The sequence below is a fragment of the Eschrichtius robustus genome, chromosome 5 (genome assembly GCF_028021215.1).
Source record: "Eschrichtius robustus isolate mEscRob2 chromosome 5, mEscRob2.pri, whole genome shotgun sequence".
NCBI lineage: Eukaryota > Metazoa > Chordata > Mammalia > Artiodactyla > Eschrichtiidae > Eschrichtius > Eschrichtius robustus.
The window spans coordinates 35,971,240-35,983,050 of record NC_090828.1 but is presented as its reverse complement, the minus strand read 5'-3'; the positions used below and the strand labels follow the sequence as shown (position 1 = coordinate 35,983,050).

Below are 11,811 nucleotides of genomic sequence, written 5' to 3'. Positions count from 1 at the left end.
GCATCTGCCTGCCGGCGGACGCACACACACGGAGAACTGCACAGGGCCGGGAGCTCTTACTCTGCCACGGAATCCAGCCCCTTTAGAGGCGGAACGCTGGAGTTCTGAATATTCAGACCAAGTGCAAGCTGGCAGCGCTTCCTCTCAATCCTCTGATTGCCATGTGCTGGGGATCCTGGACATGCGGGGGGCGAATTTACTCCCCGCTCTGATGGAGAATGGGAGGCATGTGCATCAGCCACCTGACGTTTAACTGGACTCGAATGGCAAGACTAGCACTTTATTACACCATTCCGTTTAGTCACTCAAGTCAACTTCAGCACAACAGAGAAGATGAGGACGATGGGCGGTGGCCCATGGCGTGACCCGGAACATCCCAGCGTGGGTCTCAGACAATGGGTGTGCCACTTTTCCCGTGTTAGATGTATCATTTAGTGCAACACTTTTATTATGTTAAAGGAGGTTCCACATAAAAATGTCAGCAGCATCCAGTTGACTCATGGAATTGAGAACTGTGCATTAGCTGCCGATTTAAATTGATTTTGCTTCTTGAACCATGAAAAATCGTTCTTTGAACAAGAATTCATGATAAATACACATGTGTAAAAGGCCTTTAATCATAATTATTTTAAATACATAAAACACGATTTAAGCTTCTCAGCCTCATTAATTTCTTACGGTATAAAAGAACAAAAACAACCGGTAAATGAGAAAAGTATAAGTCATAATTTAAATGTGTTATGCATGGTCATTTAGCTCATTAAATGAAAAGATTCTTTGTAAACTCCGAGCCATAGAACATTTCTGTGTTACCCAATGATGGAAGCAATGTTACAAATTTTTTTTGCAGAGAACAAATTTTTTTTTATCATTTAGGTCTTAAAAGAATATCACCAACAATTAAAACAGCAGAATTAGGATAATGAAATCATCTTGTAACGCCTTGGATGCCCTCTTTTGGAGCACTTAGCCCTTGTTTTCCCTGCCGAGGACTAAAGAGCAGGGGTCACATTCTCACGGTGTAGCACATAGTAAGGGCTTAGTAAATAGCAACTGGACTGACTCTGTGCTGGGCAGGATGCTCTATATCTATACAAGGGTACCCAAATCTTCCCCACAACCCCAGGATCCGAATCATGGTAGGGTTTAATCTTCCATTCTCTGCAGCACATGTGTCTTCCCAAGGCTTCCAATACACCTGCCACTTCTGGTCATCCAATCTGATTAGCATGTCTTCATTAATACGGTGGGCCACTATGATGTTCTTCAGGACATCCAGATGAGCCAGGTCCCCTCAGACTGTATTGTGACAGAGGGTGGGATTGTGACAGAGGGCGGGACAGTTAACATAGCCCTGAGGTAAGACCTTAAATGTACACTGTTGTCTGTTCCACCTGAGTGTAAACTGCTTCTGCTCCCACTTCCTGACAAAGATGGGACAGAACACATGTGCCAGGCCTGTGGCTGCACACCCCGTAGTAATAACCGCCGTGTCAACCTGCTAGGTAAAAGACTAACCTGGCTCAGTAACTGCAATCGGGGCTATGACCTGGCTGGGTTTGGAGAAGTCCACTGTCATCCTCTAAGATCTGTTTGGTTTTTGAAGGGGCCAGAAACGGATTCATTTAACGGGGGGATGTGATTCACTACCCCTGAGTCCTTTAGGTCTTAAGGATGGCTCTAATTCCTGCCATTTTCCTTAGATACAATGTTGTTTTTTATTTATTATTTGGTTGTGATGGGGGCAGGGGGAGTTTCAAACACTTCCACTTGACTTCCCCACTATGATAGCTCTTAACACTCAAGCCCACTACTCAACGTAGGGGTTTCGCTAACTACCAAGTATGAATATTCCAATTATGCATCTGAGGAACAGAAAATGACCACTGGGTGGTGAGTTCACGGACCCAGTAGAACCACCATGAGCTGGGCCTAAGCCAAGATACCATTTTATTACCAGTCCTCGAGGGCCCCCCAGTCTAACCAGGGGCCCGGATAACAGTTTCACTCCCCAAGAATCAGTGCTACTGTGGGCCCTGCATCCAGCAGCACTCACAAATGTCTGAGTACTACCCAGTCCCCAGTGTATAGTTACCCGAGTAAATGGTCATAGGTCCCTTTGGGAAAAATATGGATAAGCCACTGTATTGTATATACTGCCATGTATACCTGTCACAGTGATGTGGGCCGTTCCCCCTAGAGACCTGGCCTTTCCTTCTAGGTCTGAGAACTGGCTAAAGTCCAGACACCGGTTTGGGATTGTGACTTTTTTTTTTTTTGCAGGGGAGGAGAGGCCTGCTTTTAGCCTCCTTGATCTCTTTCCCATTGTACAGACTGAGAGATTCCCTTGCTGAGATTCCCGTGCTGTGTTTTTAACCATCTCTGTGGCCCTATGCGTGTCACATCACTCTGACTACTACCGTGACCTTGCCGCTCATTATGATAAATGCATCACACCTTGCTTCTGATGTTTAAAACCACCACCTGGCCTCTACTATTTTGGGATCCCATCATCCTCGTGGCAGTGAGGGAGCCCAGTTCTCTAATAGCATGTTCCTGGCTTACAGAGGACACCATTGCACTTCTTAGTGTTGCTGGTCCCTCTCTGACCAACGAATTCCTTATTACTTTGGTCGGTGGAATGGCCTCTGGGTTGTCCTTGGAATGTAGTCAGCTGGTGGCTTTTCCAGTCTTATATAACATACCTATTCTTGCATGTCCTCATGCCTGAGCCTTTTGGTCCTTCCACCATCTGTCCCACCAGTTTGGGCTTTTCTACATCACTTAGTGTGGGTCATAACCTTTTCCAGTCATCCAGGAGCCAGCTTAGCATTGTGTTATCTTGTGTAAATATAACCAGTGCCCATTTCAGAGGGTTACATTTTATAGATTAGGACAGTGCTTCATTATCAATATACTCTCCCTTACCCAACTTCACGTTCTGCCCTTATAAATCCAGCATCTTCAGGATCCAGTCCCATATATTTTCTCCCAGATTGTGTGGCCAACTCTTCCAGCTTTTTTGTTGTTTTGTCCCTTTCCTCCCTCTGCAGGTCCAGCAATTCCCTGGACAGGTTACGTTGAACTCTACTCTCTGTTTGCCTAGAGGCCAGAGGACTGGTGGGGGTAGATCCTGAAGGGTACATATTGTCTTGCAAAGCACAGGCCTCTGCAGTTTTCCATCCAGGAAGGGGCAATGCTAGCCTTTAATAGGGAGAAGTAGACCGCATTTGCCAACTGAGAGGTTTCAAGGGAATGGGGGCAGGGTGTTAAGATTTTTTTAGAGCATCAATTCATATATCCCCTTTTTTAGACTCAGGGCTCAATTCTTTCACAAACAGGGCCCTAGTCTTGCTATAACACACTTTCTGGAGCTGAAAATCCAACCTTCTCTGGGGCTCTGCTGGCCTTAAAATTATGGCTTAGAAATGACCCTCAGGTTCTTCTGTCCTTGATCATAGGAGATAAAGAGTTTCTTTATATGTTCCCAAAGAGTTCCTCTGACATTCACAATACCTCTTACATTGGTGATTAATCACTCAAACCCTTCCACTGTCTTTATCCAATGCCTGGGATAGCTTTCAACAACAGCCGTTCCGTTCCATCATCCTTACTACCTCCCTCAGAATCTCACAAACTCTGAGATATTTGAGTGCCTTCCCTCCTACCATTATTCTATCCCTGTTCACAACTGATAAAGCTGAAACAATTGCAATGCTCCACTTTGCACCAGCAATAGTTTCTCATTGCCAGCTGGCCAGAGAGTAAGGCAGCTCCAAAATCACATTTCATTGTCTGCTTTCTTAAACCACTCCTGACACCAACTGTCTTAGGTCCAATTCTCCAAGAAATAGATTCTAAGGTTGTGTTTCCTGTTGTGGAGAAAGTGTTTTGGAGCATGCTCTCAGGAATGACACCCAGAAGGGAGTAAAGAAAGTAAAATTAAGCAGAAGGAAGGGTTGAATGCAATGGTGCTGCAACAAAGAACTGAGCTGATCCCCTAGGGAGTTCTTGAGACGAAATGCCCCTTCAGAGTTGGCCCAGAACTGGTCTTTGTTTCCTTGCATTGGCCAGTCATTTCCCTGGTAATGGATGTAAACTTGAGTGAGGTAATTCCATTGAGGCCAAGAGCAATTCCGGTAGGGACTTGGTTGCAAGCTCTCAGTAACCAACACTTCTCGGCACCATGGGAACTGAGTGACTTGATTTTGAACCAACCACAGAGTCCTTTATTTCCCCATTTTGAAGATCAGAAAACTGAGACAGAGAGTAAAATTAATTTTCCCATAGACACACAGCCCTAGGGCAAGTTTAAGTCCAAATATTTGAATGCAGGTGTATAGAGGTCTAAATCCTAAACCATAACTAAACCATAACTTCCACTAAACCATAAACAGTACAGCTATGTCTCTGATTGTTCTCCCACCAATTCTGGGGTAACTTCAGCTTTGCTCGCATTCTTCCCAAAGAGTTATCGAAGTCCCTGGTTGGGGGAAAGAGTGGAGGTGGTATCCAAACAGCACGCGCTAGTGGACACGTCTTGCTTTTCTGCTCCAGATAGCTGCGCTCATGTGTCTGGTCGCTGCCAATAACGATAGCACTGAGTAGAATCTCCCCATCCTCCATTTCTCCCCCTCTTCCCACAATCTACTTTAGAAAATAAAGAAAGGAACTGAAGAAGGAAAGGTGGGCAGGAAAGAAGGAAGAGAAAGCAAATGAAACTAATATGCCTTGAGAACCTAATATGTACTGGGCTCGGTACTAATTTCTTTAGTTTGTTTCCTGATTTGCCCCTCACAACAATCCAATGAAACAAGGATAGCTTCCAGTTTATAATGAAACCAAGGCTCAGAGTAGATTATTACAGTAGCAGTATCCCTTTTTAAGTGGCCATGACTCCTTGGAATCATGATATAACGTAGGAAATCCAGAAACTGATCTTGCCCAAAGAACCTTAGATTTTTAGGGCTATATCTGTCATGTAATGAGAGCAAGGGTACAGATGTCTGTCACCTAGCTCTAATGAGCATCTATTAACCAAAGCTTATATTTGTCACAAAACATCTCACAACATCCATCTCGGTTTTAACCATGCTCCTCTACTGTACTCGCATTGCCAGCTCCATCAGCCTAACAGCCTAAGTCCTGTGACAGATGGCAGGGACACTACCTGTTATCCAATGGCATATAATCCTGAGCACTGAAAGTTTCCCATGCAAGTATGGGATTTAATTAAACATCTTGGCCTCATGAGCATCACTTGGGTCTCTCTCTGTGTCCCTCTCTGTGTCTCACGTTACCAAAACTGCACACAACCCAAGAGTCAACTGGGCAAGGTAAGGTTGGGAAATAAAAACAAAATATTCTACCACTAAAGATGTTGTGGACACTCTCGTAGATACAGGGTGAACCCCACCCACTATTTGGTTCAGATATTAAGATATTATAATGCCACACACACACCAAAAGTAAATGAAAAAGATTACTCACTGTATTAGGGTTCTCCAGAGAAATAGAACCAATAGGATATGTGTGTGTGTGTGTGTGTGTGTGTGTGTGTGTGTGTGTGTGTGTGTGTGTGTAGAGAGAGAGACAGAGACAGAGAGAGAGATTTATTTTAAGGATCAGACAATTATGGAGACTGGAAAGTCCAAAATCTGCAAGGTAGGCTGGCAGCCTGGAAACCCAGGGAAGAGCTGATGCTACAGTTCAAGTCTGAAGGTGGGTCCTGGCAGAATTCCCTCTTCTTCAAGATAAGTCAGTCTTTTTCTGTTAAGACCTTCAACTGATTGGATGAGGCCCACCCACATTACAGAGGGTAATCTGCTTTATTCAAAGTCTACTGATTTAAATGTTAATCTCATTTTTAAAAATACCTTCACAGAAACATCTGTAATAATGTTTGCCAAAATATCTGGATACTGTGGCCTAGCTATGTTGACGCAAAAAATAAAATAAAATGACCATCATACTCACATGATAAAGCTTTCTGGGGAGAGCAGGGCAACTCCAAAGCAGATCTGAAAATGGCTCAAGAGAATTTGGAAAAGGGACTGGCTTGGGGTTTGTATGGTGGTGAGTGGGTGAGGCCAGGGTGAGGGTTCCCACACAGGCAGGGGTTTGCATGTTTTGAACCTCCCTCCAGCACCAAAGCATCCAGACTTTCTTATCATGAATGTGTAGATGTGGGGTGCAAGTGGGGGAAGGAGGATTGAGGCTTAAAAGTTGTCAGCAACCACAGATCAGAAAATGGAGTCAGACTCTGTTGCAAAAGGGTATGCAGACTTTAGTCAGTTTAGTGGATATAAAAAAACATAATGATAGAACCAGTGAAGCAAGAAGAAGAAATATTAACCAAAGTAGGTATAAAGCCTATTGGATTAAAATTGCTGACACCTGAACTTAAACAGGAAGTCCATTTGAAGTCACCACCATGCACAGTGGACACTGACCACCCAGGACAGCACAGCCAGCAACTGGAATGTGGCCAGCGGGTGCATTTCTAGGTCTAGAGAGGAGCTAGGCCTTATCTCCTAACACATGAATAATTCTTTTTCTCTCCATATTGAGAGCACATTTGAAGAAATTACCACCTAGAAGCTGGTATGTTTCTAGGTGGAGAGGAATAGAAAATTGGGAACACAGTAGAAATGCATAAAAATAGAGACACTCTCCATCAAGTGGGATGACCCAGAAAGTTCCCCTAGACTCTAACTTTGCAGAGAACCCTTCTGCACTGCACGTTACTAACAGAAAAATACCAGTGTCAAAATTCAGTGCCCTCCATTCTGAGTGTCTAAGGGCACCTGAGAGCACTTTAGGCCCCTTTAAGCCATCATGAGACTTTAATTCCTCCTTCCAGGGAGCCAGGAGGATGGTGAACTCAACAAGCTTATAAATTAAGTCCTGAGTCTTATTTTCCCAGCAAAGCAAGTTCAGAATGTACCATATAATTCTACAGGCTTGATATATCTCCATTAAAGGGGATGCCCACTGAGTGTGGGAGTACAAAAAAGAAATTACAGATTTTCTAATAAATGCCTCAAACTGCCAAGAAAATCTGGTTCTCAGGATATTTTTTTTCCTTTGTGGCTGAAAGTAAACATGTTCATTGCTTTATAGTTTCCTGAAATGATGACATTCTAGTGTAATTGCAAATTCCTGTGAGAGGCAAACAATTTCTACCAACTCCAGTGATCTATGAAGTGCATTTATAATGGCTAAAGAAACCTCTATCACTGGACATACGTATCAAGTGATTATCACGAGGACTGTTTTTTTTACCAAGAAGGAGCACTTGCTCAAGTACTTTTCCATCAGATTACAACTGAAACCTTCGCTCAGTCTTAAAAGGCACCTCTCCAAGTTCATGAGTGCAAAGATTGACTGCAAAACAAAGATTTCACACAGCACTGCTTTCCTTAATTTAAGTAAAGAGAAAGCCAACTGAAATATCTCCTGCTATTTTCAAGTCATAGTTACACAGAGATTGACTTGTTTTGTAAGTTGGCTACATCATCTGAGCAAAAGACTTTATTAATGTCCGTTCAAGTAAAATTTCAAGACTAGAACTAGAAAGCTGAAGCGAAACAGATTCTAGAAGGGTTATTTGGTATGCCAAGGAATCTAAACTTCTCAAATTTACTGGGAAATATAAGTGTTCTTGCCAATTATCTAGGCCTGGTGTAATCATTTCATAGAGAAAATCCATCCATTACCCACATGCACACTCATAATTCCAATCTGTGTGTCTCTGTTGGACCAAACAGAGGCTGGAGCCCTCGGGCTCTGCTACACATTAGTGGAACAACTGCCCAAACACGTGAACTGGGTCCTGCAGCACCTTCTGGATACAATTCCTCTCCTTCCTGAGCAGATCTAGCCATTCTCTAGCCAAGTTATACTGTAAATCACCGAGTTATTGGTCTGGTAGCCTGCAGGCAGGTAGGGTATATTCTGATTGAGATGCATATTGTGCTGAAATAAAGAAGACTTTGCAAACAAGGAAGGGAATGCCAGCCTTTGACAGGGAGGAGTGGGCCACTTCTGCAGACCTAAAGAGTTCAGATAAATCTGCAGATTCAAGATTTTCAAGGGCATCATCCCACACGTCCCCATTCCAAGTCTCGGGGTCCCACTCCATCCCAACTGCGGCCTTAAATTCAATGTAGCCAAACTCTCAGGGTTGAGAATTAAATCGGTGTTGAGGCTCCATTGCCCTTGTTTAGCCTTTTCTGCCTTCCAATGACTGGAAATGAGAATGTCATTATATGCTACCAAGCAGGCCCACTTGGTGAGTAACTACCCTCAAACGTGCCTTGCCCTGATGTATCAATGGTTGTCAGCAACAGCAGTCTGATTCCAAAATTCTTATAATTCCTATTCTCAAATGCCTGCAATATCCCTCCATCAGTGCATTCCAGTCTACACATATCAATTCCTTGCTCACCACTAGGTAAAGTTTATGATTTGCACCCAAACTGTATGCCAGGGGCTATTGGCACTCCACTTAACACCAGGGATGGGGGTCCTCACTGCCAATCAGTGGCACGTGATTCAGCTCCAAAATCCCCATTGTAGATTGTGTTGCTTGGGAAACAGACTCTGAGACTCTGGGATTTGCATGCTGGTTTATTGAGGATACCTGTCAGGGGTAAAGGGAGCAGGATTAGGCCGAGGAAGTTTAAAGGCAGTGCAGTTGTAATAGAGGCCTCAGTCAATCCACTGGGGGCCATCGGACCTGGGAAACTCCCTCAGAGTTGCTGAGATCGAGGCAAGGAGGCTGGGGCTCTGTACCACACATCAACCAGTTATGATGTAGGCTCTTTCCAGGGAGGAAGCGTGACTTGGGCAAGGCATCTCCCTTTGTCTGGGGGCAATTCCTGGGAGAAACTCATCTGTGAGCTGTCAGCAACCAACTGTCTCAGCAGCTGGGAACTGAGGGTTTTTGGAAAGAGGGATCTGAGTTGTTCAAAACAGCATCTACACCACCACTGAAGAGTGATTTGTAGCCAAAGAATAGTTAGAACACATGCCCAGTTAACTAGAAATGCTGGAGAAGTTTGATATTCATTTGAACAAAAATAAGAAGAGGAAGAATACTTGATGCTACTCATCTGAAGCTAAAAATTAGGATTTCCCAACCATATGATGAAGCGGAAAAATTTGCTCTCACCACTGTTTGTTCTTTCATCTTCCCTAACTTGACTTATCTATCCTGCTTCACTCACTGTTTGGTTAGAGCATATTCTTAAGTATTTTCACAGATCTCAAATGTGAGTGACCTGAATTATTATATATCATCAGATACTTTTCTTTCTATAAGGGTCTCTGAAACCTTACAGATTCTTAAACTGTAGTGCTTTTTATGCATAACCTGTAGATATTATTTCAAATTACATCTTTATAAAGTTTTAGCTATTACTGGCAGTAATTCACGATTGGATTTCATGCTGCTTAGTCACCAACAGAACAATAATGTTGTCCTAAACAATTTTGTGTCACACCCTTGATTGTGAGGTTGTGCAATGACCACAGGCGTGAACATTGTCCCAATTCTTGTCTGGGACAATAGGCTGCCTCCAGAATTGTTTATAGTGTATAATGGGGGGCTCCAGAACTTTAAAAGAGGGTTACACTTAGCCCATATCCCAGTTACCACATCACTTGATTAATTTACTCTTATTTTTTTGGCTCTTACGGTATTTACATATATTCCCACCTAGCCCTAAAGACCTTTAACTTGATGGAGTCCCACTTCTTTCCATATTCTTCTGATTTGGCAGTGACACAATTACCTCAGACATTAAATGATGTCTAACTGGATTCTGAGTATTACAAGACCATCTTAAGTCCACAGTCACAATAGCTAAGATGACCCTTCCTATGACACCTGTTTAATATACATTTACCATATTTCATCAATTTCAAGGTAAATATTTTTCACATTTTAATGTCTCAGGGTATGTCTTCAACTTGCCGTCAGCCAGGGGTCAGTATTGAAATATTATCATTGCTTGCACACTGTTTTAGTCTTCTATTGCTGCTCAACAAATCCACAAAAATAGTGCCTTAGAACAATACAGATTTATTATCTTCCCATTCTGGGGTCCAGAAGTTTGGAATGGGTCTCACTGGGCTACAATCAAAGTGTCAGCAGGGCTGCGTTCCTCTAGGGAGGCTCTGGGGGAGTTCCGTGCTTTTCCCAGTCCTCAGAGGCTGCCCTCTCTCCTTGGCTCACGCACAGCCTTCTTCCTCCACCTTCAAGGCCAGTGATGATGGGTCGAGTTCTTCTCACACTGCACCACTCTCACTTCCTATTCTGCCTCCCTCTTCCACATTTAAGGATCTTTGTGATTAGGTCGGACGCATACAGATAATCAAGGATAATCTCAATATTTTTAAGGTTGGCAGATTGGCAACCTAATTCCAACTGCAACCTTAATTCCCTTTTGCCATGTAATCTAGTCACAGCTTCCAGGGATTAGGATACAGATACATTTGGGGGCCATTATTCTGCCTACCACATGCATTTTTAAAAAATTGATATATAGTTGATATAACAAATTGGCTTCAGGTGTACAACATGATGATTCATTATTTACCACATGCATGTTTATCAAAACTTGTAGAACTGGTGTCAGAGGTTTGGGAGGAAATCTCAGAGATAATAGTGAAGCATTCTTTTAAAATATTGTGCATCTTAATGTCATAGAGGATATTTTGTGATAAAAACATATATGACTATCAATGACTATGATTTCAAAGTGACTCAGAAAAGCCAGACTCTGAATGTGAAAGAAGTTTGGGGAATACTTCATCTAATTTATTCCACTTATACATTCAATTTTATCTATGCAAGAGTAATACATGATTAAAAATCAGTCTGTCATACTAAGTGAAATAAGTCAGAAAGACAAATATCATATGACATCACTTATATGTGGAATCTAAAAAATGATACAAATGAACTTATTTACAAAACGGAAACAGATTCACAGACAGAAAAGAAACTAGTGGTTACCAAAGGGGATAGTAGGGGGGTGGGGGGGAGAGATAAATCAGGAGTTTTGGATTAACAGATACACACGACTATATATAACATAGATAAACAACCAGGACCTAGTGTATAGCACAGGGAACTATATTCAATATCTTGTAATAACCTATAATGGAAAAGAATCTGGAAGAGAATATATATACGTGTAACTGAATCACTTTGCTGTACACCTGAAACTAACACGACATTGTAGAGCAACTATACTTCAATTAAAAAAATCTATGTCTAAAGAAGTCTAAAAGCAATCTTTAAGTACAAGATTCTAAGTGCTAAGAAGCATCGAGTCATTGAGTTATCCAAGCAGCAGAAATTCTTCTTTCTCAATGGTAAAAAAAAAAAACAATGATATGACCTAGAGTCAATGGATCTTAGATTTAATAAAACACAGTACATATTCACAGATAGCCAATTTTAATATTTTCATATTTAAATAAAAGTATAAATTATACAAATACATATGAATACATATGTTTTCCAAGGACATAACTTTGTTTTGTATCCTTGTGGTGACGGTGCCATTACCACTAAATGCAAAATTGGAATTGTAAGCATTGCATATTTTCATTCCATGCAAGGAATGTGACTTCTGCACTAGAGAATAATAGCCAAAACATTATGAATAGGTAATGAGAACAGGAGTGCTGAAGGGAAGGGAAAGAAAGGAATGCTATGGAAAAGGACTGTTTTTAAGTAGAAATTTTAACAGGGCATACTCTATGATCACAATGTAATAATATTAAAAGTAAATAATA

At 42.1% G+C, this 11,811-nt stretch overlaps 1 protein-coding gene across 1 annotated transcript in view; it reads right to left on the bottom strand.

Moving 5' to 3' along the window:
* Nucleotides 1-873: 873 nt before the first annotated feature.
* Nucleotides 874-11,811, bottom strand: part of FTCDNL1 (formiminotransferase cyclodeaminase N-terminal like) — a 113,694-nt gene continuing 102,756 nt past the window's right edge. The window contains exon 5 of the mRNA XM_068544714.1: nt 874-1,299. Coding sequence (XP_068400815.1) covers nt 1,295-1,299 — 5 coding nt within the window. The 3' untranslated portion in view covers nt 874-1,294. The remainder of the gene's footprint in view (nt 1,300-11,811) is intronic.